Source organism: Scophthalmus maximus, chromosome 20 (genome assembly GCF_022379125.1).
Source record: "Scophthalmus maximus strain ysfricsl-2021 chromosome 20, ASM2237912v1, whole genome shotgun sequence".
NCBI lineage: Eukaryota > Metazoa > Chordata > Actinopteri > Pleuronectiformes > Scophthalmidae > Scophthalmus > Scophthalmus maximus.
The window spans coordinates 3,682,380-3,710,000 of record NC_061534.1 but is presented as its reverse complement, the minus strand read 5'-3'; the positions used below and the strand labels follow the sequence as shown (position 1 = coordinate 3,710,000).

At 47.3% G+C, this 27,621-nt stretch overlaps 1 protein-coding gene across 9 annotated transcripts in view; it reads left to right on the top strand.

The window, feature by feature from the left end:
* Positions 1–27,621, top strand: part of vav2 (vav 2 guanine nucleotide exchange factor) — a 166,345-nt gene that overhangs the window by 36,229 nt on the left and 102,495 nt on the right. For all 9 annotated transcript variants that reach the window (XM_035608960.2, XM_035608962.2, XM_035608959.2 and 6 more), the window contains exon 2: positions 14,178–14,294. In XM_035608960.2, the coding sequence (XP_035464853.1) occupies positions 14,178–14,294 (117 nt within the window). The remainder of the gene's footprint in view (positions 1–14,177; positions 14,295–27,621) is intronic.

Here is a 27,621-nt window from a genome sequence, read left to right as displayed (position 1 = left end):
CTCGTGGCATCGCTGTGCCGTCCACGATTGGCCCGTGTTGCTCCTTCACCACCTTCTGCTCAGGGCGCAGTTCATATCGTGTATATATAAGAATAATCCTCCGACCTGCAGTCGGTCCGCCCGGGGATGTTTTTTTTCGGGGGACTGTGAGGTTTATTTTGTGATATAGCTGAGGATCAGTGTAAATTTGAGGAACATGTTTCTAGGAAGGTGAGATCGAATTTGCTGCTATATTTTTCGTTGGAAAAATACAAAAAATCCAGCTTTCAAAAGCCGTCGTCTTGATAGTTCTGATGCGTAGTGTAAGTGCCAGACACAAGAAACGAGGGAAAACAATATCTTTGTTTTATGGGAAAAGCCCGTTTGTGGGCTTTCGCTTCTGTACCTTAGTTATGACGAAGAGATGCCAACAAGCTCTTTTCTAGCATTGTCAACGGTCGCAGAAGAGAACAGCGGTCAAGTCAAGTCAACTTTATTGTCAATTCCTACAGTATTGTTCCAGGAGAGCACAAGTTGAGGAAATTGACAGAAAACTGTAAACAGAAAATGAACTGTCCAGTTCGTTATCGTCTCTGTATCCGATTCAACAGGCCGGTCCGCGTCCCCAGCAGCCATATTGGTTCTTAATTCTACAGCGGCGCTCCCATTGGACGTTTTCCTCTGGCCTGTCACCATATCAAGCCCGCCCCTGTTTTAGATAAATGGTTTGTGATTGACACGTCCAGTTTCCGGAAGGATTAGAAAATCGCCTGGAGTGGGGCCGGAGCCAGATACTGCACATCTGCGATGTGAGTGAATAAACACGAGCTCGCTGATTGTTCCGTGTTTCCCGACTGCCCCGTGGTAATGAAGGAGGTTTGTTTGTGGTGATTGAGGCTTTATTTTTATTGGACTATTTTGCTCAGAAATGTGATTAGGACTTGGAAAAGTTTATACAGAAAATGTGATGGTTGTTAAATTCCTCAAGCATTCCTCCCGTCTGATCACTTCTGGAACGATTATGGGGAAACTAAAGACTTGACACGTCTTTGTGAATTACAGGAGAGCGCGAGCAGTGTTCTGTCCTATCGTGTTCCCTGCTTTTACTCTTGATGATGAATATTTTACAGAAGTACTTTACCCGCATGCTCTCTTAATGTCCAGCCAACAGAATGACTTGGCAGAAAGAAAAGAAAAAAGGAAAAGGATGCCCGATGTATTTTTTTTAGAGCTCCAGGTTAACGATGTGTAGTATTTCATAGGAATTAGTCTCTGATGATACGACACTGCGTTGCTTGACGTCTTTGTTCAATGTCTAAATGTATCACGCATGCACTTTTTTTTTTTTGTAGACATTGTGCTTTTGGCTTAAACCTCCAATCACGGAACAGGCAACAGTGTTGCATCCAAGAGGCATGAGCAGCTACACACACACACACACACACACACACACACACACACACACACACACACTCTCTCTTTCCATGCTTGAGGCTCAGGGCTCTGATTTTTTCCTCCCGTGGCCCGTGTGCCAGACTGTCTGGAGAGCTGTGGAGGGGGCAGGGTGAAACATAAAAAAAGCCAATAACATCCTCCTCATCTCCCAGCTCTCCCTCCGCGTTCGCTCCGAAGGGATTACCACGCAGAAGACCTGACGTTTGATCCCGCCTCGCACTCCGACGCCGCTAAATCCCCCTTACAAGGCTCTTTGTATCCCCTCCTCTCTATTATATTTCGCAGACTCCCCGACGGAAAAGATAAAGAGTTAATCCGGCGCTGTTTGATCGCTCAGAATCGGCACCAGTCCTGTACCGGGGGGCGGCCCAGGACAGCTGGGTCACATGTTATCATGATGAGAGAGAAGTTCATTTGATTCCGTCGAGCAGCAGAAGAGCTCGCCGACAGGTGCGCTACCTCGGAAGGCGTAGACGGAGCCGTGCAACTGGATAATTAACTGTCACGAAGACGAGAGGTTTTCGCGACTCATACTCCCTCAACGTCTTTTCATGACGCTCGGAAATAAACAAAAAAACATACGCGCCTGGCCCTCCCCCGCCACATCCGCTTAAGCTTTTCCCTCTCCTTTTTTTCCCCGTCCGCGCTGACAATGCCATTATCTCAACGGTGATTAATTGCGACGGACAGTGCCAACGAGCTTTCCGATGTAATTTGCAGGGGCAAGTATGAACAGGAAGTGGACTCCCAAATACACAATGTTGTTGATTGCGGCTACTCTGGGCGACGAGGGGGCCAACAAGAAACAAAAAAAAAAAAGCAAAAAGAAATTGTGACAATGTGATGCAATGTGACAGAGGACATTATTCACTGACCTTAAGCTGTCGGGCCAAAGTGTAAACACAGTTGCCTCATTTAGGCCAGGCTGTTGACGCGTTTGAGTCGAGAGGAGACACTTGGGAAATAAGAAATGACGTCCTCTTAACATAGGCCCGAGTTCCCGATTTGCAGAAGACCAGCACACTGTGACTCCTTTCTACGGACATAGGTCAAATCTAATAACCAATCAATAACCAGCTCACAGACACTGTTACTTGGAAAAAAAATACAGTCAATATAGACATGTTCATCTATTAGAGGATAAGATTGAAAGCATAAAATACAGAGTTGGATTACAGAACAATACTTTTTTCAGTGCCGTACTTGAGAAATATTAGTTATTTTACAAAAATCATGTGGACCTGTGTACATTTTATTTGATAAACACTCTTCTTCAGCTCAGAAATGGTTGTTAGCCGTATGGGAACTATCTCAACGATCAAACGTCTAGAATAGGCTATAAAAACATTGATCAAAACCAAGAACTCTGACCCAAATATTTGAGACCAGATAGGGTTCACTAAAATCTGCCACGGAGGTTATGTTTTCACCGCTGTGTCCTCGTTGTTCGTTTGTTGGTTGGCAAAAACTAAACTGAACTAGTTTTCACGAAACTAGTTGGGGGCATGGGGCCTGGTCCTGGGACGAACCCATAAGATTTGGTGGTGTGGATGCTGATAACTGGGTGGATCAATGAATTTTATTTATTTTTATGACAAATTATGAATCATTTAGGTTCATTTTTCTTTTATTTACCCACCATGAGAACTAGACAACCGTGTGTAGGGTTGTCTAGTCGTATGCGCTCTGCCGAGGTCACTTAATGCAGCACACGCATTTTTTAAGCCTGTTCTAAAGTGCCATGTGTGCCCCACGAGTCCAAACCATAATCCATTAATTAAAGTTTTTGCAGTCAGTTTAACTCATGATTAGCTTTTCAGTGAGCTCCAGAGTGTGAAAATAATAAGTGTCGTCGCCATGGTTACCCCCTCTCTCAGATCTGTGGGTGAACGTTTTAATATGATCTTTGCTCGCGGTGTCATGTTATATGAATTGCATTGACGACTGCCGACTGTCAATCGGGAAACTGTTGTTCCCATTGGTCATTGCGTAAAAAAAATATCAATCTACGTCGGAGTGTTTGTTGGCCAATCTGCAGCTGTGGCCGATATTTAAATGCTCTGTGCAAACACGAGTGGTTTGAATATCCACCAATGTGGGTTGTCGTTCCGACATCAAACTGTACAGCGCGTTTTACAATTGCACTGCTGCGTTGTCGTGTTTCATCCGCTCTGGCCGAGTGCCCACGAGGAAAGCTCTCCGCTCTCCAGTGCACCGCCGACTGCATGTAAAAACTGTATCCACTCACTTAATCTGCAAATTGGCTGATTGCAGTATTGTGTGTCGCAAAGCCGCGCGATGATTGAATGATTGTTTATCCGAGCTGCGGGTGTATGATGATTAAAGCGGGCCGAGCTCGGCCCCAGAGCCAGTCGGGTAATTAACAGGCTGTTCTCCATGTTAATAGCATTAGTCACCTTGGAGATAATCGCAGCCATCGAGAGCCCCGAGCTGCCCCCCCCCCCCCCCCCCCCCCCCCCCGTGTACCTGATGGCCTCCTTAAAACACAGGACTGACAAACATTCGATGCTAACAACGTTTTCAATGTCTTGGCCCTGTAGGACATTTAAAAAAGTGCTTTCTTGTTTGTGAACATACCTTGTACCAGTGGTGAAAGACACAATCCGAGTAGCAGCATTTCGGCTGCAACTAAAGATTATTTGATTTCCGGTTAACCTGTTATTATATTGGTATGTCACAATAACCCCAACCCCAATATAATATCTACAGATAACTTTCTTTGTTTCGACCAACGGTAAAAACCCCAATGAAAACTCAGTTCATTATAGTTGAAGACTTAGAAAAACAGCACTTGTTAACACTTGAGGAGCCGCACTTGAGGAACAACAGATTCGTTTTCCGTTATCGACTCATCAGTTGTTTCAGTTCTAGTACCAGAACAAAGATGTGTGTAGGTACTCCTCCATGAGACCCCAGTTACACGTATGGAAGTATTAGCAGTACAATGTAGTTGAGTCGCAAAAGTGCTTGTTATGAAGTGTGCCTCTTTCAGGCGTTGCAGATTATCGATCTCATAGCTGCTGTTGGGTTTATGCAATGTTCCATTGTTTAATTCATGAATTTGAACAAAGGGTTAGGGGGTTAGATATGTATTTTGCTGTAAGCATCATTTGGTTTTGGAGTCTTCCTGATGAAGCCATGTGAGATGAAGTGTTAATGTTCCCGTTAATGTTATTGTGGCTGTATTGTGTGAATCTGTACAGATTTCAGCTCCTTGTTAATTCTTTGGCCATATGTGTACATAAGCCCCGAGCTAACTCCATTCTGCCAAAGATCGTTTTGAAAACCGTGCGACATTATTGCCTTTAAATGTGGCCATGCTCAGTAAAGTTAGGATCTCCATCTCAGTAATGTTCCAAGTTGTATGTATGACGCAAGTGTTTGTTTGTGAAAGAAAACATATCTGTTAAATCACCGCCGTGAGCCTTTAGTTGTGAGGGAAACTCACTGGGGAAAAAGATAAATGCAGCCTCTCCCTGGTCTGATGTCATAAATTACGTGGCCATTGATCCATGGGTGTCTGGGATTCTCGACGGACCTCCTTCTCACATTCATCAAGCCTCGAGTCTGCAGCTAAAGCCTGAGTGGAAAATGCCTCAAACGCACACTCCTCTCTTGAGCCCCTGCAGCATGGCCTGTTGCTTAGATACAATATAGATTCATATTTGGAGAGAGGGAACCTAGAGGGCTGCATCATGCACCGAGATGTTTTAGCATCTTGGCTTATGCAAGTCTTGGAGTAAAAGGGTTGAAACAACCGTGGCAGAAAGAACAGAGAGGAATCTACACGTCCACATCTTTCTCTGTGTCCTCAGGCAGATTCCTAGAGACGGCCAGGTCATCAACCGAGGAGTGAAATGCAGGGCAGCCAGCAGGGCATCCTTGCGGATGATGATGATGATATTTATCATAGTCAGTTGGGAAAACCAACTTAGCCCCCTTTTGACAGTGAAAGTAGAGATATAGCCGGTCATCCAAAGGTGAATCCTCTCTTGCACAAATCAAAAACACCAACAAACAAAGAGCAGAAATCTTTTATGTGTAGTTTATGCCACTTCAGAGGAAAGAGGCTTTTATGAATTATTACCGGTCCACAGAGAAGGGCCAGAGGAAATTGAAATATCAAGTCAGGTAGAATTAAGGTGATAACAGTCAATGACCTTTTGTCTGCTCACAGTTGAGGTATCTCCTTCATCTTTGCATCAAACTCTTTGTGAAGCACACTTGGAAGAACACTTTCTTTGCTTTTCTTCCACAAAAAGGTTGAGGCTAGTTTTACATGAATTATTAATTAGCTTGCCAGGCTGTTAATAAATCACCCTGTTGATCTTAGATGCCGAATGGATCTTGTTTTGGTTCAATAAATTAGATCTTCAATGAATGTTACTTCCTCTCTTTTGACCTTAATCTAACTAGACTCGATAGACCCTTGAGTATTATTTGGTGTTGCACCTACGTACTACTACCTCCCAAAAGGTAAACCTTCTACAAATACGGTCCGTTCCTTTCTGTTCATTGCCGAATACCCGAAGGAGTTTACCCCTTTCCAGATGCCTCTTGCCACAAATGACTGTACATTCAAAAGTAGAAAGCTGATGGAGCTTGACATTTCACTTGTTGGTAAAATGGCACGACCCAAGCTGACTCATTAGCTCCTTGAACTGGCAGCTGCGTGGCCTTCTGCCGTTGATGAAATTCATAGTGGAAACAACGGTTGTCATTACATTGTTGAGCTTCGGGGAATGTACACAGAGACGCGCTTCATGTACGATTCTGTGGCATGAAAGTAAATCACTCGTGCTGAGTCGGAGATGACTCGTTTCTTTTTTTTTTGACTAATGCAGTGATTCCCTTTTTGTGGGTCAAGAATGGTCGGAGATCCATCTGGGGGAAGGCACCTGAACTTTTTGAATGGTAGTTCAAATTGCATGGCTTGCGAAGACCACAGTTCCTCCCTCACATCAAACTCTGTAGTAATCCCATGTATAAAAATGGCTTGATGGGCGGCATCTGTCTGTTGCTAGAGAGAAAAACTGGACATTTGTTGTGGCGTGTTTCAGTGTTGTAACAGTTGTCAGTAATCCACTCTGACACTTTGGAACATTATTTCTTTGTGTTGCTAGAAAGTTCTGAAGCAGCTTCTGAATAAGGTTCCAGCTCCTCGGCTATTAGCTTGGTCTTGTGGAAGCAGTTTGCTGATCTCTGGGTATCTCTGAACTCTTTGTAGTTTATCATAGGGAGAATGCATTGCCAAAATTCCGTGGCAATCCATCCCAAAGTTATTCAGCTGTATTGGTCAAAACCACAAATGTAAAAAGTCAAGGAATCACCAAAGTCAATATGACCTCTCGGAACCATGGATGTCTACATTTTGTGCGAGGTGATGTTGAGATATTGGTGAACTGGAGGGAAAGTCGGGGGGATCCCCAAAGTCAGTAGGGTTCATCCTCTAGGAACCATGAATGTATATGTACAATGATTTTTCAATGCCTAGCTCTAGATCTCGACAACTAGATCCAGGAGCGGTCGATTTATTTCAGTTTGGATAAAACTGGTGGTCCTAACGACGCGACCATCCGCAGAGCCAAACTCTCAAAATCTGGTCTGCATATCAGAACACCCCAAAAAATGAATATATAAGCGATGAATATAATTTGCTGCTTATCACTACTGGCTGGCATTTTAAAGCATCAACACGAGTTAAGAAGAACTCTCCCCCCCCCCCCCCCCCCCCCCCCCCCCCCCCCCCCCCCCCCTGCCTCTCCCTCTCCATTATCCATGAGAGCAGAGTGTTTTTCCTTTGCTGTGGGCGTTTCCGCTTCAGTAGAGTGAGGAAAGAGCAGTATACCTTGAAGACATATCACTTCTTTTCACCATGCCGTTTCACCCTCTCCCTCACAAAAGCCTTTCTTCCCCAGGAAGGGGGCCTCCTTTCTTAGTTAGCGTCGGGGTCACTGCGTCTCTATTCTCACGAATGACCCGATGTGTGTCCATGTTCCAGGCATGTTACTGATGGCATGTTACTTTCAGCTAATGCTTCTCCCGAAACGATGCGTGCTTCTTATCTCGTGTGTGAGGTTTTTTTCTTTTTCTTTTGTTACGAGTAGCCAGTGTAAAGGTGAAGGTGGACTTGATTCAATTATGCAGTCGTGCTCTACAATCGCAATGACTTTCTCCCTCCAGAGTCTGTGCACTAGGCTGACTTATCTCCTTTTGTAATGGAGATTAACCTCTCGAAAAACTGTACTTAGCCTATTTAACTTCCACATTCTCAACAAGGGCCACGTGGGCCCGCGCTAACGAAGCAGTTCTGCCTCGTCTCGCTGATGAGATTTAAAACCCGTGGTCAATCCGTGCCTGCTTACAGGCTTTTAGGGGTAATAGGATAAGATTAACACATTTGCATACTGTTGCGATGCATTATTCATGCGCCCTTCCCCTTCTCTAATTTGCAGGAGCAGGGTCTTTTACCCTCACCAACTTAAACATCTGGGTGACCTGGAAGTGGGGCTGAGGAGCCCCGTGTGTTCATTAATCCCCTGTGGGTGCCACCCGGCACATACCACCTAAACATTGACGAACCTGGCACAGTGGGGTGCGCAAGCACAGACTGTTGATGTTTCATGTTAAAGCTGCGCAGCTCCGGGTTATGTTCAACGCAACATATAATTATAATTATTATAATTTCGCGTCGTTTACGATCTTGCCTCTCTCTGAAATTGGCATGTCCAGGAACCGTTTGGTGTTGTTTCAAATATTCCAAGCATATATAGGTTTTGAACAAGGAGATTAATAGATCACAGATGGTGATCTTTGAAAACATGTTTTAAATTATGTTATAATCATACAGCTTGGCATAGTGAGGGGATTTAATGCGCCGTTCACCTACTTTGTTATCGGTTCGAATCGGTTGGTGCGATACAAAGCTCAAAGCTCAAATGGTTACAAATTGACCCATATTCAATTTCCTTATCATGTGTAATAAATACTCAAAGGCAACCAGATATATCTCATCATTGATATTTTCTCAGCTGGTATTTCACGCTTAAAATCACTGGGGTAAAAATTGACCATATGATATAGCATAGATGTTCACTTTGGCCAATACCAACGGGCGATTTGTCATGATATCAGTTACGGTTATTGACCCAAACTAAAATGTGGTTATCTTTAATGTGTTGCCTCACATTTTGAAGACAAGAGGTGCAATGATTAGATGATTAATGAACAAGGAGTTTTGATCAACCAATTCATTGTTTTATTCATTTCTCAATCCACGATTCCAAACATTTCCTGCTTCCACTTTTACAATTGTAGGAGAGTTTGATGCTTTTATATACTGAACATCTTTGGCTTTTTGGAAATTTCCTCTTTTCTTCTCCTGTTCTTTTGAGCTGAGGCTGCATGAGACATCCCCCTGCTGCCATAATGGACGTTTTCTGCGCCGCGGCGTCGAGCGTTCGGATGAGGTGTATTTTGGAAAACAGCTCGAGGGCTGATCACTAAATCTCCCCATCCCCCGAAAGCAATCAACACCCTCGCTGGTGGTGGGATCATTAACCAAGCGCAAAGTTTACGAGATCCATCATCACCTACACCTAGTATTTGTGTGTGTGTGTGTGTGTGTGTGTACAGGCTGTCGGAAACAGCTCAGCCAGCTTCCCTCGGCTTGATATGAGCTCCTCCTCCTCCTCCTCCTCGTCGCCGCCGCTGCCCCCTCACCTGCCGAGAGCCCCCGTCCTGTTGCTCCGAGGGTGCGGAATGATTCACGGCCCCCAGACTCAACACAAGGGGGATTTTGTGTGCTTAAGTGTGTGGATGAATGTGTGTCTGCCTCACAGTTCCCAGACAGGAATCCGCCTTTTCCATTGACTCCCGTCTGAGTGTCTGATCATCTCTCATGACTCACCTCCGTCTGCTGATTAAAACCTCTCATCCCCTCTCGTCTCGTCTCGTCTCCTCTCCTCTCCTAGGATCATTTTTATTGATTCCTTTTAAAGGGGCAATGTGCGAAAAATTGTTCGCACACTTGTTGAATTCATACTAAACATATGAGGAGTCCACAGCTACCGTACATGTCGGATGAAGTAGACGGATTCTTTACTCATCCCATTAAGGGCGTCTCTGAAAAAGATCCTTCTGAAACTTTAACCCAATCAACACCCTTAGTTATTAACATTCTGTTATCAATATTAGTGCTGAATTGAAATATTAGTGAGCAATATTAGTTTTGAATTGAAATACTTCCATGTTGTCCCTGTAAGCTTTTCATGTGCCTTTGCCCCACAATTGATCTGAATTCTAAACATCAGTTTGAGGAGAAAGAAAGTTGGACCGGGAAACATGACCCAGACACAAGGGTGTTTATTCTGTTTGCATCACATCCATAGCCGGTAATTGATCCAGGAACCGTGTTCCTGATCCGATCAGTTCTTGTGTTTTTGTAACTGGATCCTTTTTCTTCTTCTTGCTTGTGGGTTGTTTTCTCTCCCGTCTTTCCTCTTCCCCCAACTCTCCCCCTTTTTTGGGAAAACAAACCAACCTTTCCCTCTTCTTCCTCTTCTTCCTCCTCCTCCTCCTCCCCCGATCATCCACGTTTGTTTCCTCCTGCGTCCCTTTTCCTCAACACGCGGTTGTTCGGACGCTCCGATTTGTATCTCCCTCAGAAACGAGCGACGCCGAGCGCGTGTGCCCCCCCCCCCCCCGAGGAATAATGCGTTGTGCCCTGTCAGCAGACGTGACGGGTCTTTGTTGCCTGACTCTTGTCACTTTGCCGCTCCCTCCTGCCGCCTCGCCTCTCCGCAGCCTTCCCCGACGAGCACACAAGCCACCTTGTAAGAAAAAAAGATAAGAGTCCACCTACAGGCCATCTCTCCCCGTCCTCTTCTCTTTTACCGACGCCCTCTGCCCCTCTCCCCGTCTCCTCAGCCACTTGCTCTTTATTTCTCAGTTTTAATTTGTAAAAAAGCCCCGATTCCGTGCTTTCAGCCGGGGGGGTTCAGCCCCGGTGACTCCTCTGCCGGCCTTCAGGACTGAAAGCCTTGAGGAGCACAATTGGAACAGGCCCTTCTTATGCAAGCCGTGCCTTGACATGATGGGTTGTCTTCAAATGGCCACCACTCCAAATAAGTGGTTAAACACATTTCTTCTGAAGCAGTCTTCCTGTTAAAAAAATCGCACTCTAAAAAGCACTCTTAGGTGACAGGTGCTCAAAAAAAAGGACTAATGATGTAATTGCTCGTAATTGGCGACAAGCACCTGCTTAATGCCTTCACTTTGCAATCAACTTTAATTGCTAGGTTTTGTTTTTTTTGGGGGGGGGGGGTTATACAACCACAGTTCCTCTGTCGTCGCTCGAGACGGCGAGTCCCGGGGTGTTTGTCGGGGGAGTGTAGTGAAATGGAGCGAAACCGAAGTGCGGCAACGATCCAATCTGCCGTCCTGATGAAATGGAATGAAAAAGTGCAACGTGTCGCTGCGACGCGGGGCGGATTCCAGGGGCGAGAATCCAATCGGGTGTCCCGTCGGCCGTCTTTACAGGCGACTCACAAACTGTGGCTCTTCAGTATTTCCTCAGTGTTTATATATTACGTATAAGTACTCGCGGGGGGGCCTTATGTAATAAGAAGCAATTTGCAGAATATATCTAGTGATTTGTATCTTAATTCAGTGCTATAGAGGCAAACAAGGAACGACCTGACTGAATAAGGAAAAGTGCATGGATATTGGACTCTTTAAAAAATGTAGAGCTGCAACAGTGAATCAATTAGTAATCGACTATGAAATTAATCGCCAACTATTTTGATAATCAATCAATCAAAGTCAAAATTCTCTGATTTCAGCTTCTCAAAGGTGAATATTTTCTAGCTTCTTTGCTCCTCTGTGACAATAAACTGAATATCTTTGGTGTGTGGACAAAACAAAACATCATGTCGGGGTTTGAGAAACACGATCAACATTTTTCATCATTTTATGGACCAAACAACTAATCGATTTATCGAGAAAAGTAATCGCCTGATTTATCCATAATGAAAACAATCGTTAGGTGCAGTCCTAGAAAAATGCGGCCCCTTCTATGGCCCCTGATTTGAACATTTCCCAGATCCGCCCCTGGACAGTTAGTTTTTATCTGAAGGAGGGCTGCGACCAACGATTGTCACAATGTGGGTTTTGTTTTGAATAAATGTTCAGTCTGTGAAATGAGATTCAATTAGCAAAAAGGAGACGAGTTGAAAAAAATCATTAGACGCCAGTCAATTGTTTGGCATTTTCACTCGAAGAACTCCTCACTTTTGTTCATCAAAACTTCTAGAAACTCCTTTACAATCAGTAGACTGAGCATTTAATTGCATATTAAAGAAATCGGCCTGGAGTGAAATCTATTTTTTGACGTGTAAGTGCACACATACAGGAATCCTTTCAACCTTTAAATCCCATCAGCGCGGTTTATCGTGCGTGGACGACGCTCTCGTGACGCAGCGAATATCTGAGCTTTAATGCGTCGCAGACCTCTGAGGTAATTCCGGATGCGATGGTGCTGAGGGCCGCCTCCGCCGGAGAAGATGACCGCGCCCTGTTTATTCCCAGGTGGCACTCGCACACTCCCCACACTCCGCATATATGGTGTATTTCGTCTTTCCTCCATTCAAGATCCAAGCAATTCTCCCGACCACTACGCCCGGCTCTCTTATCGCCAAACATACATTAGAATGTCAGACACATCTCCCCCCCCCCCCCCCCCCTCTCTCTCTCTCCTGATCCATATCTACAGAGCTCTCCTCTCTCTCACGCCTCCAAACCCACTCCAGCAAATGTTACCTTCTCATATCTGGGCTGGTATAATAACCTTCTTTCTCTTTCTCCTCCCCGCTGCAACGCGAGGATCAGCGGACGCGATAACCCTTCGCAGCCGAACCGCAAATGTCACTTTGGGCGAGCCGGCCAATCGCAGTGCTTCTCTGGCTTCCAGCGTGTCTCTCTCTTGTGGGGCGGGGGGGCTTTCACGGCCCCCCGCGACACTGGGACTGAGCAGATGTGCACACACGAATGAGAATGAGCCAAGCGGCGGCTCTCAGGTGTGTGGCCGGCAGAGGCCAAAATGAAATACCAGAAAATATCAGATGGGGTGGGGGGAAAAAAAGACAAATGGAGTGGTAACAGTGATATTTTTGGACCCCCCCCCCCCATCCGAAGCGTGAAAGCTAATTGGTTCAGGCGTGCTGACGCGCTCGACGTCTCGCGTTGCCAATCGCAGCTACGTCAGGGAACCGTGCGGCTCATTAAAGTGCAGTTTAAACGAGAACAGTGTTGTGCACTTTTTTTCAATTCCTGGGGAGTGGGGGATGCTCTGCGGTGTGTGTCAATGTCGTTGCTGCCTTGAAGACGTGCTCATATTTAACCCCCGACTTCAAGTGTGACTTGCAGGCATGTTGCTCTCTTAACCGGTGCCAATGCGACTGCCATCACGAGGATGGAGTGTGTTGTCAAAGCTTTCGGCAGAACAGGCAACCGAGCATTTTGTTCCACGTTGACACTCTCTCTTTCTCTCTCTCTCTCTCTCTCTCTCTCTCACTCCCGCTCAAATCTATTTTGTGTGTACATTCTGCTTCCGTGGCCATCGGTTCGTATCGCTCACGCTCAGAGAAAATGAAAGGGCATATCTGAGCGGCATCTGGATTCGCACGCGAGGTGATGCGTTCTTCACACACACCGAGAGAGAGAGAGAGAGAGAGAGAGAGTGAGAGAGATGGAGGACGGGAGGGCGGTTGGTTATACCGATCTTTAATATTTCAACTCCCCAGCGCGGTTATTGGTCTGTTCCACATCCCCGAAGGTTTATCTGTGTGATTGCATATTCTACAGACCGGGGGGACCGTCATTATCCGTGACCGGAGTATTTATTATGTGGTTTATTATGCATATTTTTGGGGGGGTTTCTATTATATGAACCTTTCCCCCTACTTATATTAGCCAACAGACTCGAGTTCAAATAAATTTTTATGTGCATGACTGGTGCGGGTTAGCTATTTATCAATGTGCAATGAACTAATATAAGCTGTTGCACTGGTCTGGCCTTGTATCTTCCTCATGGAAAACTGAAGATTAGACATATTTGTTTCAACGTTCAACATCTGACCGAAAATATATTTGTTCAGATTTGAGTGTGCGGATTGAGTTTCAATTTCTTTTAAGCTCCGGCACATCAGCCAAGCCTGATACTGGATGAGAGGGGGATTTCTTTTCCAATATTTGTAGACTACACTAATGCTGTAGTGTGATTCCAAGAGTGTGACTGAAAAATACCACAAAGAATAATCTTTAATAACCTCAGACGGCCTCTTACTCTCCTCTTGTTCCTATTCACTTAAAATGTCTTCATTGTCTTTCTTAAACAACATTCCCATGGTTGTTGTTTGTCAGATGTGCTTACCTGTGACCTTTTCCGGGTGTGGGGTCAGCGTCTTTGCCGGCGGGCTTGTCTGAGGACACTTCGGCCTGTGCTCAGGAGGATGTCTGGGAGACGCCCCCGCTCCTCTGTGGCGTTCCTTATCTGGATCAGAGAGGCAGCCCATTGGGCCCCGGGAGCAGCGATCACCCCTGCTTCACCAGAAATATTCTGTTTGCTTTGTCGCACAGTGTGGCTCTACATTATCCCTTGAATTGCAGCCGTGGGATTAAATCTGACCATGCGTTCACAATGTTTTTATTCTGTTTTCCTGCAGTTCCTGTGCCTGAAGAACATCCGGACGTTTCTCAAGGTGTGCCACGACAAGTTCGGCCTGCGCAACAGCGAGCTGTTCGACCCCTTCGACCTCTTCGACGTCAGAGACTTCGGCAAGGTGAGTTTGACGTCGAATGGAAAACTGTGATCGGTCACGATGCTGCTCGTGTCTCTGATGATGTCACGTACGAGTCAACTTCAAGCTACTGTTGGCTCTACTGCTTGTTGGGAATATATGGCTGCACATGTTCTCCTCATTTTAAATGTATGAAGCGTGCGTGTGTGTGTGTGTGTGAAAGAAGAGCATAGAGTGTGAAGCTGTTTGTTGCCTGTTTGTTGTCATGGCACGGCGCGCCCGTGTCATTTGCTCGTGTTCTCAAGGTACTTCAAAGTCAAATCTGTCACTCGCATCCACGTCAGTGCTCCGCTCGGACGAGCATTCGGTGCCAACACTTAAGGGTCAGTACCCTCATCCCGCGTCAGCGAGTGACTCAAGTTGAACCCCCCGACCCCGGCTTCTCTAACAGCCCAACCCTGTGAAGATCCAGCGCGCATGTGTGTGTTGGCTCGCTGGCACATCGTGGTAGCTCCTTTATGGGGAGCTTTTATGGGAAAATCGAGTAATAATCGAGTTTCATCTTTATCCAGAGGGAGGCGAGGGACATGGGAGCTGTGAGGGGCTGTGTCTTTACCTTCCTGTTAAAGGGACCACAGGATTCTTGGAATTTTGGACAAACGGGAAGGAGAAGAGAGTAGTCCTCATGATCTCTGGCATTGAAAGGTCTACCTTTTGTACATAGTCTGGGCATGTCTCCTAAGAGTTGACCATAGACGTACGGAAGAGCCGGAAAACTCTGGTTTCCGTGGTTTTGGGAATGCGTCGGAATCCCCAAGGACGTGCAGGAGGTTGTGGTACGTTGACTCAATGCCTGCTGCCTCTGTGAATCAGACCTGGGTAAGTGGTGGGCAGTGGATGGATGGATGGAATCATGGGATTGCAGGGCTTTGGTTTGTCAGTGTACATTGTACAAGGATTTTATATAATTAAAGTGGATAGGGTATACTTGCATCAATTGCAAAAAACCCGGGATTAGAGGTGACTGGTTTTGTGGCACCGTTTCTTTTTGACATGGCTGAAAGCTCCTGGAGAGGGAGCCAGCGTTTGGTGGGGGAAGGGGAAGGGGAGGGGGGGACTGGCTGCTAATCCGCGATTGGCATTACCCTGCAGGCCTCCGCTTCAGAAAGTGAATTGTTTCTGTCCACTCTCTTAATGCCTTTTTCGGCGGCGTGGGGGGGGGGAGCAGGTAGGACGGTCAGCTTCTGTCTTGGCTAGCTGGCTAAGCATGATGCCATTAACTTGATGACGACAAGTGATGCGGTTGTGTCCGGATTGGAGGATTGTTGATACTCTATCTGTTCCGCCCTGTGTTGTATACTCCAGCGACGTGCGGATTACCGAGCTCAGAATAAACTGCATTTACATCTCACTCTGATCGATTGCAAAGGGGACGTGTTTGCATAGAAGTCGTCCGCTCATTTATCCAAAGCATCCAATCTGATTCCAACGCATCCACTCCCTCCCATCGGCGCCCGGGCGAGAGATGAAAGGGGCCGAGTGGGAAAGATGGAGAAGGAAAAGATGAGAGAGGGAAGAGGGAAGAGGACAAGATCTGCTCATTTGGCAGTTTGTAGATAAACCGCAAGACCAACTTTGAGAGTCAATGAGCTGGCGGCCAACGGTATTAAAATCCAAACGGCAGTCAGAATCAATCACGCCGACCCTCGATATGTCAATTTGGAAAATTGCTTTTGTATGGTCTCCGTGGCGGAGACCATACAAAAGCCATTGATTTTCCATTAAGGGCCAAACATCACATTATAATATATTGAATCTAGCAGGTCCCTAACTAATGTGACTTACATTTAAATAGCGAGAATGCCTCATAAACGAAACATAAAAGCTTCCATTGGAGTCTCAGCGGCGGCTCGTCAATTGATTTGCTCTTTCCCCCTTTTGTTACCTTGACACAAAAGTTCCTTTGTGCGCACACCTCACTCGCCAACAATGGGGATTCTAACCGCCGTCACACATACTGTACAGTGTATATATATATATATATATCATTGTACAGTACCATTCATCTCCCTTTTCATATCATTCTTTTCTCGCGCATCACTTTCACGTGCATCACTTTGCTTTGGAAAGTGAACCAGCGATGAAGCCTTTGTGTGTTTCAATTGAAGAATGCCTCCTTTCAAACCGAGAGCTATTTGAAAACCCTCATTAGCTCGTAGGGTACGATATACACAGGTCAAAATATTGTTCATATAAGCAAATCTGCTTAAACACATCTATTGATATAACGTTTACTTTCACTTATTGCTGGGTTTTCTGTAAGCTGGATGTTAGAACGTTTTTTCAGAACGCTAACGGAGGCCTCACGGTTGATTGTCGAGTGGGTTTGTAGAGTGGTGTAGTAGTCGTATAGACTCGTTCAGACTGGATGCATCTTGTGCAGTCCGTCCCTCCGAAGACACGTCAGCTGACGGCTTCTGCTTGAGTGCATCCCAAAGTGCTTACATTTATATTTTTGAATACCAAATTGCCTGGAGACAGACAGTTATATCGCAAGAGTGAGTTGAGAGTGTCTAGTGTTTCCCTGCAGTTTCCAAGACTGTGGCGTCCCGTAGTGAACCACATGTATTTTTAGACCAACACAAAAAAAGGTCTTATGACGTAATGCTTTGTGCCGTCGCGTCGTCGTAAAGCTGTGTGCAGCGCTCTGTGCACCCCCCCCCCCCCCCAGGTTTCTTCAATATGAAGGTTTCACTGCTTTGTGTTTTTGGACTGTTTGATCAGACGAAATGAAAAGTTTGTGGACTTCAGGTTAACTTGACGACTCTAATTCAAACATATATATATATAGTTTCATACCAATTATCAATAATCTATATATGCATTCTCATGAGCTCTCGAGCTTTTGAAAGTTGCTTTTTCCCCACCGTTGCATCCGCCATCATTTCTCTCTCGCTATAAAATATGAAGTTGCACTCACTGTGCCCCTGCTGCTGCTTCTTCTTCTTTTTTGGGAGCTCTTATCATATCTGGTAATGTCTGAGAAGGCAGACACAACCAACGGCTGCTGGGATTTGAGCTAACGATACCACAGGAGGCTTTGGGTGGGGGTGGGGGGTGCTCCGATGCTCGTGCAAGTGCAGACTCTGCCTTTTCTGTGTTCCGGCATGATGGGATAGTTAATGTTATACCTTCTTTTCTTTAAATGGATGATGGCTTTGTTTCCCATCTTTGTTTTTGCGCAGGTCACCCGCATATCTTGCAGTGGATACACTGGCTTTAGAAATCCTAACCGCTCCATAATCACCAATGTTGTTGCGGACTCTGCAATTCAATTACCTCGTCCGGCGCGGCCCGTCTGACCCGACCCCGGATGGAGAACAAGCGCATTTATCGGAAAAGAGGAACTGTAGCAGGAAAGGAGAAGAAAGAGGAGATGCAATGGATTAATAGGTGGAACTCTCTCAGTGTGTACCTGGTGGCAAAAGATAAATTTGTATTTTTTTGTGTGTGCAAAAAATAGAACCAGAAAATTGTAGATCTGCAATCCCCCTCTGAAGGGGCGGAATTAAAACCGAGGGGCTTTGGGGAAATGAGGGGAGCGAGACGGCCCCGACAGCGGCAGCTGCCTCCTCCTCTCGTGCCTCCGCGTCGGCCGCTACTGGCCCCAGAGTTCATCTCCCCACCTCCGCCTCTAATGATGCCCTTTTTCCTGGGTCTCAGTCAAATTGAGATGGGGGGGGGGCGGGCGATGACTAGGGCCCAATGCAGGGGGGGGGGGGGGGGGGGGAGTAATTGCCCCTTCAAAACCTCCTCCCCACCCATCCAGTAGGGCGAGTAGTAAAACAGATGGAGCACATATCCTGCCCGATGTCCTCGGCTGATTTTTTTTTTTTCATTTTCATTACTTTAACTCATTTCAACCGAGGAAGACCCTCTGCCACATAGAAACTGAGCGACTACTCCCCTGTTGTGTTCTCTAATTGCAGGAGGGACGGGACGGGGGGGGGGGGGGGGGGGGGGGGGAAACTGTACTGTACGGCCCCGTGCACCCACCGCCACACCGCCTCCTCGCACCCCGTAACCCATCCCCCATCATTAGAAATTCATTATGACATCATTAAACCAATGAAATGCAGCCTTATTACAGTAGACCCCGGAGGACGCTTCCGTTTAAACACCAAATCCGAAAAACCCAGCCGCCTCGTTTCCCTGCCTCCCACCCTCCCCTTCCTCCCGTTTTTTAATTAGCCACCGAAGGAACATTGCCGCCGTTTAAATGAACACGGCAATCAGTTTATTTGGCTGTTGCCGCCATTATCATAATTGGCCCTGCACCTGTTAACCATCCGTCAACAGTTTGGTGATTTTTCGCCGCCGAGCGGCAAAGGGAGGGGAGGGAGGGGAGGGAGGGGAGGGGAGGAAGACTCCCGGCACGTCATAGTCACCGAGTTGAATCGCGACGTTTGTGTTCGAGATGCAGACGCCGACTTGTGAAGTGTCGGAGCCGCTCGAGTGATACCTCGTCGACTCGACAGCACAGTGTCAAGGTGAATGTTTTTGGGGGGAGGGGGTTCTTGTGTCTGTGCGCGCTGCATTTGAATGCAAATGATCTCTTTGTCTTTGTGCAACTGGCATACACGGTTCAGGGTTCGGGTGAATTTTCCAGGAGAAAGTCCCCCCCCCCGCCCCCGTGATGATTTTTTGCGAATATGTTTGGTGTTTTCTTTTCCACCTGCCCACGTCACGACTGGATGTTTCATTCAGCGGCGTTTCACTCTCCGCCGCAACCTGTTATCGGCCGGTAGCAATGTCTGATACATGAAAACGCACCTTTGAAAAACAGACGGAGGGTACAAACGCGCTCACATCAGTTCCCCTGATCTAATCCGGCGCCAACTGCTGCCTGTCTTCGGGTCCTCCTCGCTCCCTCCATCCATCTCTTCCCCTCCCTCCCTCCCTCCCTCCCCTCCCCGCTCGTTCATCTCACGCCCACTCTCGGCGTGAGAGTGTTGTGATAAGAATGAGCTGGCGGCGGCGGCGGTGTGCGAGCCGTCATCGCGTCGGGACAGTGTGACGGCGGCGGTTGTTTGATTACCCTCTTGTGCTTCTCCTGATATCCTCCATCGCCTCTGTGCGGAGGAGGAGGAGGGGGGGAGCATCACATCTGGAAACGTGCCTCCTGCCGCACTTGGCCCCCGTCTGCCACGAGTGCCTGTTTACTGAGGTTGTATTTAACCTCGGCCCCGAGCTTCTCCGTCTGGCCCCGAGCTCATTTGTTCTCGCCATGTATAAAAATACTGGGACATTTCGCTGTCTTTTTTTGGTCGGTGACTTGTGGCACGTCGCAGGAACGCCTGTTGTGTGTTTCGGCATCTTCGTAAACCCTTGTCTGTGCCGTTTGGGAATAAAAGGAGCGAATATATAAACTCACGGAAGATGTGGTGATTCGCGTCTGTCTGTCTGTGGAGAGTGCAGTGAGCGGGGGACGGAGGTCGGAGGGTCAAGCGTGCAGGGGTCACACATTGGGTGTGACATTTTTGCAGAGATTGTCACTTATTGAATAATGTAATAAAACTCTATTAGGAACCATAAAAAAAAAAGATTACCTAATGTTCTTTATTATCCCCAATTTGACACCCTACATGAACAGGCCGTATGGATACGATATGAACTTCCTAGCGTTGGCTAACGGCACGTTGTGCAATAACATGTGATCCCTCATGTGATGCCACGTCTGTGCCTACTTTCCAACAGAGCATCGTTACGTTGCAGCATCGTTCACTTCAGCATCACATCCCCTGGTCCACGACCCGACCCCGTGTCCTCCCTTAAGAAGAATTTGTCTCCATAACCTTCATCCTTCTCCGTCCCCCTAGTGGCCGCTTCAACCTTCACCTACCCCCTGTCCATCAGGACGACCCCCCCCCATCTCTCCAACTGCAAGTTTTTTTTAACATAAAGCTTCCGAAGCCTCTAATCAATAATTCATTCCAAATGCCACGGTGCTGATGATAATTCTCCTGACATGAATTATAAATGGGAACTTCCTCCCCCCCCTCTTCCTGTGTTTAGACCCCCCTCCCGTGCCTCCACTCCCACGCCCCCATCATTATCTCCCACAGCTCGTTACTGTGATACCCAGCGGAAACAGGTGGTTGCTGAGCAGTGGCTCGCCATCCGGGGGATGATGCGGTAGGTGTTTTATTTGGGAGGGCGCTAGGCTCGTGTGTGTGTGTGTGAGTGGGGGGGGGGGGGGGGGTTGGTTGACCGCCGGACGCCTCGGACGCTTAGTGGACTTAGTAGAGACAATCGCTCAGTTTTTTTCTTGACGACCCGTCCACAGTGCAGCCGGGTTCGCGTGACAGATGAGCGTAAGCTGGAGGCCCAGATGACTTCTTTGAGCCATCTGGACCAGTTCCTCCGACTCGTCTACAGTTTGAAAGTCGCATTGAGTAAAGTAGTATCGAAATACAGGGACTCATACTATACTGAAGCCCAACAGCATCTTATTTTTAGTAACCCCCTAGAGCCAGATCTCCTGATGACAACACCTTTTGTCGTATAATTATGACGTCCGTGTTTAAGATGATAATTAATTTGCTCGGAAAAAGGACTCCCATTTAATACGAAATCATAATCGCCGCATACAGAAAGAATATTTTTCTCTTTTTTCCCCCCCGTCGGCTGCGCTCACAGTGTTCCTCCCGTTGACACTGAAGAATCAGCATCTTCCCCACATCAGTAGACGCTTCATTCCGCCTCTGACAGTGTTGCACGACAGTGTCATATGAAACCCACCACCAAGATGGAGAGAGCGAGAAAAAACACAATGGAAGTGATGAGCTATGTAAGAATCGTTTATATCCCTGTGTGCAGTCGGAATCCTGAATAATTGGCCTCGTTTTGGTTTTTTCGGGGGCGGCGGTTATTGTTCCTATCTGACGCTCGACAAGCCGATGGACTGAGACGATGCCATTTGGGCTCGGGGCCCCGTGCTCGGCGTGGCTCTCTGAAGTGTCTCATCTCGCTGCGCAGGTGTGATGGTGGCGGTCGCTGTAGGGCGTGTCCCACGTTGTTAGGGGGGCGGGTGTGTCCGCAGCGCCGCGAGGACTACAGTGGTGGGATGAAGAGGAGGAAGCCCCCCCACAAGAGGCAGAGAGAGAGGGAGAGAGAGGTGTGTGTGTGTGTGTGTGTGTGTGTGTGTGTGTGTGTGTGTGTGAATCCCCTCGCAGCCCGACGTGAGCCTCTCATTATTTCTCCTCCCACCGAGGCCCCGCGGGCGCCGCTGTGATGGACAGGTACTTCCTCCGAGGAATCACTGGCACGAAGAAAGAAAGAAAGAAAGAATATCACCTTAAAAAAAAAAAGAAAAGGCGAGCTCATCCTCAATCACCTTCTCATTGCGAGCGGGATTCACTCTCGTGTGGAGCTGAAAAAAGGCAAAGCCACTCAGGCTGCAAAATACACTTGCGTTGTACAAAATGTGGAAGTTGCATTGTGGATTATGCAGCGATGCCCTATTTGCTCCCGAACAGAGAGAGGACCATTTCCCGGAACGCTCCTTTTGTTTGGCTCAGCAGCTCGCCGCCGCCGGCGTTGGCATTATATCTGGAGACATTGTGGCTCACGGGCCACAAGTAGGACGCCGGCGCCGGCGACGCGGCAGCTTTGCGGGATCGTCGGAATAAGCGGCTTTTCCAAAAACCCGCGATTAAATCATGAGAGTCACCAAACGGCGGAGCGTGTCACGTAGAGGGGACCGTCTGTGTCTTTCTAACGGGGGGGGGGGGGCTTCACTGGCACAGGACTGCTCTCTCTGATTTAAATCAGCGCAGCATCTGCGTTTTTAGATTACTGGTATTTTGGTGCTTGTCGCACAATAAGTGGTGTGAGAGCGGACAGATTTGTGGAATTAGGAGGCGCAGATGGGAAAGGGGGGTGGGGGGTTAACGTGTCTGTGGGGTGATGGAGTCACCGGGGCCGGGACAAGTTCTCACCACACGATTCCTCCTCGCGCTGACAAATGTCGCATCTCCAAACAAAATGGGAGCCGAATCAGTGCTCGACGTGTGAACGCGTCATCACTCGGACGCGTCTGAGCGGCCACGCGCGGGCGCGACATGGCAGCAGTGGCCTGTGTGAGAGTTTGGCAACTGTACCTCAACGAGCGCGCGCGCGTACGGAATTTGGCCGACGCGTGCAGGAGTGTGAATATTCAGCCGCGAGGGGAGTCGAGTGCAAGAGGAGATCAGACAACAACAGCGAGCTGCAGAGGTCGTGCGGTCTGAACAACAGAAATCTCAGCGCCGCCCGATGTGATTCGCTCGTCACGCGAGCCTGACGCCTTTGTGTCACAACTGAATACTGTGGAAAACATATTTTTGTGGACAGTGTTGTTGTTGTTGTTGTTGTTGTTGTTGTTGTTGTTGTTGATGTGGTGACAGCTTCAGGGACAAGCTTGGAAATCAACGATAACAAGAAAGTTGCATATTTTTTTTCTTGCAAAACATGTTTTACTTTCATGTTTGATCTTGCAAATGAAAAAAGTCGAGTGACTTTTGTGAAGTAGAGCTGGGCCATAACTCAGAAACATCATTGTTGCGTTGATTTGAGTTATTTAGTTCTTCAGATTTCAGATTTTTTTTAGGTTAGTTTAGTTTTTAAGTTTGTCTTATGCAAACCAATTAGTTTGATTTGGTTTGAGTGCTGCGTCGTGTGAGACACCAGTTTGATGTTTCATATTTGATTTTCAAATAATTTTAAATACTTCAGTGGAAAAATAATCAGACCCAGAATAACCTTTATCTTTTTTATCCATATGCGTCCTGCAGGTTCAGTTGAGCACATCACTGCAGGATCATCGCGCGCTCGGACCGACCAAAAAAAGCCCCAAAAAGCCCCAGACCGTGTCGGTCGGATCTGCGCGACCGTCGAAGTGGAAATAACCACTTTACTCAATTGGAACTTTGGCAGCGCTTTATACGGCCTTCATTAAATTTGTCATTGCTTTTAATGTCGTCCAGTTCATCAGCAGGAGCACATCAAAGTGCTGGATCTCTCTCGCTCTCTCTCTCACACACACACACACACACACACACACACTCACACAACCGCACGCTGCCGCCCAGGCCCATAAAGTCTCTGCTGGATCCAGCGCTCTCTTGATCCCTCCTCATCCAGGAGCTGTAAAACAGAAATTAGTCCTGAATGGATGACATGGTCTCTCATTACCCCGCCGCGTGTACTATGCAAAAGTTGTAGCAGCACATTCGAGCGGGGACACGGGCGGCGACAGATTGGTATTAGCGAGATGCTCCTGCCCACTTATCAATGCACTCTCCTCTTCCGCCCATCTGTCAGATTTTGTTTGCACGTCACATTCTCGCATTTTTTCCTCTTGCCCCCGTTGGCTTGTGATTTCAGCATGGTGCACGCGGTAATTCGATACGGCCGATAAAAAAAATCCAGCAGGCAAGGACGCTCATTGGGGGGGGGGGGGGATAGTTTGCCAGGTGTTCTTAATGCCCCCCTGCAGCCCCCCGGTAAACCGATTGCCCTCCTCGGGGCTTGTGTTCATTTATTTCCCCTGCAGGAGCCTCGCAGCAGGTAGTAATGATGCTCAGCCCTCATGTGGCCGACGGGCTGGACGGCCCGATGTGTAGGTGGAGCTGAAACTCTTCGTAGTTTGAGGGAAAACTACCCGTAGATTTTGAAGAAAATGTTCAATGGAAGTATCTATTCTATTTCTTTGAAAGAAAGACAATGGGAAATGTGAGTGATGGATTTAGATGGATTCCTCTGAGATTATTATTTACATTTATTTTAACTGCAATCCTTTTTTTTTTTGCACAACCATATTTAAGTATTTGTTGCCATGACGACAAACGCCCCGTTATGCTCCTTTCCGGTGCTCTCCTATGGGTTCTGTGTTATTGTTGCCGCGACGACTTAGGGCCAGCACACCTGCCGCCTTTTAATGATTTCATATATAACACGTGAAGCAAAACTAATTAATTATAGAATTTTTCTCTGAACATTTCTCGTAAACGAACAAATGTCCGTGCACATGCAGCGTCTCGTCAAAAGACACTGTGTGAATCCTTGAAATCTAATGTGCTGCATGATTTCATTTAAATTTGCAAAAACTATTTTGCCATTTTACTATGTAGGCTTACATCCGTTTGCCTGCCAGCACTCGTTATTCTTCTGTCTTTGTTGGGTATTTTGCAATTGTTTGCAGACAAGTTGCCGAACTTAAACTTCGATTGTGGTGCATTTAGTAACGGATATTTCATAGTATGGAGAAATATTTGCATTAGCAATGGTTCTTAAAGCGAAAGATACTTTGTGTGTGATTTAGCGGTCGTGGTAGAAAGTTCTTTTTCCCTCGGGGTCTCTCCTCACCTGCACTCCCATCAACACAACCCGCGGGACAATCCATTAAGGCTTCATTCGTGTTCCTAAGATGAAACGGTCAATAGCTGATTATTCCTTAAGAAAAACAAATTGAGCAGAGAGAGGAGGAGGAGGAAGAGGAGGAAGAGGAAGAGGCCGAGCCAGCGAGAGGTCTGGACTCAGACATGACTGATGATGAGGGTGCAGGTGCAGGCGGCGGCCGAGTCGGTGGGAGAAGAAAAAGCACCGCTCTGATGGACTTTGAAATGCTGCGCTGCGAGAGTGTGTGTGTGTGTGTGTGTGTGTGTGTGTGTGTGTGTGTGTGTGTGTGTGTGTGTGTGTGTGTGTGTGTGTGTGTGTGTGTGTGTGTGTGTGTGTGTGTGTGTGTGTGTGTGTGTGTGTGTGTGTGTGTGTGTGTGTGTGTATTTCATCTTAATAGTATTAAATAAATATGGTCTGTTTTTATATAATTACAACTCCAAGTGTTAATAATGTCCAAATGACTTTAAATTAAGTCTGAATATGTTCCCCACACAGGTGCCTCCTCTTCAAACTTCATGTATGTTACAGTATTAATAAGCGCTGATACAGCGGTATAATGCATGTTAACATGTCATTGGTTATGTGCACAAGTGCATATGTGAAAAAAATGGCTACCAAACATTCCTCTACACTGTCGTTGAAAGGCCCCTCGCGCATGAAGAGTTGCAACTGCTGTTCGTGGCTCCGAACCCTCAAAAGATGTCTCTCGGCGCAGAGTCAGTTCTGACTTCAGTCCGTCTTGGTGTAGAGAATGATGTGCATCTTCGGTTCCTCTCAGTGCCAGGGGAGTTAAGAGCGCTGACCGTCCACACCTGCAGCAGCGTGCTCAGACCGGACAGCAGCCGAGTGTTTTGAGAAGGCCGACACGCTGACACACTCACACACATACAGTGGCCACTGTGTGCGCCTGCTGCTGCTGGCGGCAGCCGGGCTTCCCGGCACAACTTGTTTCCACACCCGACTGGAACAGTGCGGCTGGTGTGTGTGTGTGTGTGTGTGTGTGTGTGTGTGTGTGTGTGTGTGTGTGTGTGTGTGTGTGTGTGTGTGTGTGTGTGTGTGTGTGTGTGTGTGTGTGTGTGTGTGTGTGTGTGTGTGTGTGTGTGTGTGTGTGTGTGTGTGTGTGTGTGTGTGTGTGTGTGTGCGTGTGTGCGTGCGTGTGTGCGTGCGGTGTTGCGGCGGCTGCATTGTGTGGACGCAGGCATGCAGTCGGCGGAGTCACACTGGATCGCATTCATCCCCGAGGGAGACGGTGGTCGACCACCATTCACTGTCAGAAGAAGAAGAAGAAGAGGAAGAGTTACGTCCTGAAGTCGAACGATGCCAATCCGTTTTCTAAATGCAGATTCTGAAGGGGGATAGTAAGCCACCGACAACATCCGAACCCTGAGACCTTCTCTTGCGGCGTGGAAACAAAAGAAAACGCTGCTCCACCGAGTCTTGCAGCAGTATAGTCGGGCACATTATAAAGCAACTGAAGTCACCATGAAGCTTCCCCTGGAGCCAAGTCTCTGCCCCACACACACACACACACACACACACACACACACATTCTTTTTTTCTAGAGAGAGAACGAGCGGCCGCGCTGCGCCGCTCTGCTGGCAGTTTAATACATCACCTCCTCCTTCTGGCTTTTCCAATATCGCTTGGTTGTGTTGTTTTTCAAAACGGGTTCCTGAGCTGATTTTGCGCTGCACTGAGGGATGTTTAACGCCATATGAAAAGCCTGGATCATTCCTTTATTTTTTTTTGTTCTTCTTTTTTTTGTCTGTCGCCGGGGCTGAGCCCGGCTCCCAGAAATGGAAAATCATTCCGGTGCAGAAAGTCTCATGGGCCGTGGAGAGTTGTTTCCCCTTTGTGCTGGTGTGAAAGCGCCGGCATTGATCGGAGTTGAAGCCGGAGCCGAGGCGCAGGGTGATGCTGTGGCTTGTAAACACAGACACACACACAGACACACACACACACACACACAGGCATGATCTCATATATTCACTTTCTGACTTTCTATTGACCCTGTCATGACTTCAAGTGACTCAGTCGAAGACAGCATGATGTCTTTAGCCGGAAGCCTTGTGTGTGTGTGTGTGTGTGTGTGTGTGTGTGTGTGTGTGTGTGTGTGTGTGTGTGTGTGTGTGTGTGTGTGTGTGTGTGTGTGTGTGTGCGTGTGCGTGCGTGTGTGCGTGTGTGTAGGACTCTTTGTCACAGTGTGAATCAGCGGGTGCTGGTGTATAGTGAGCTTATATGTAGACACAGTAGGAGGGAGATTTTTTTCCATTTGACTTATAAGAGGAAGCTGAAAATTAATAAATGGATTAACGCAAATATTATCTACATCTGAAGTGAGTGAGTGTTGTGTGTCGTCTTCCGAAAAATGTGGCCATGCAGAATATTATTACCACTTTCCGTTGGCTATTTTGGGCCTTTTTAATACGAAAACGATCTCAGCTCAGAATGAAAAACGATCTCAAGTCAGTATCAGAAATAATCGCCAAACATGCTAAACACACCCGAGAACACTCGGTTGCTTAGTTAAATACTGCGAACGAGGAACAGCAATGGTGGAAGTGAAAAAGCATGGATACGGACAGACGACGGGGGGGGGGGACTGTTACAGAGACTAAGAGTGAGCAACACTGTGCATTCACTGCTGATCGTCTCGTCATGACTGATAAGAACCAATCAGGAAGCGGATGCTTGGCGACTGCGTCCTCGTTTTCCAAATGTCTCAATTTTCAAACTAGAACCTTTTCAGCTATTTTTTCAAAGTTCTTTAGACGCCGGAGAGGTGTTGGGACGGCGGCGGCGAGGCCGTGGCCCTGACCCCGTCCCACCGTCCCCCCAAAACAGATGACAGAAACCGAGAACAAGGGGGAAAAAAGAGCGTCTGTTGGCTGTCGCCTCGAGCCCTTTGTGAAGCACGTCGACTCGTATC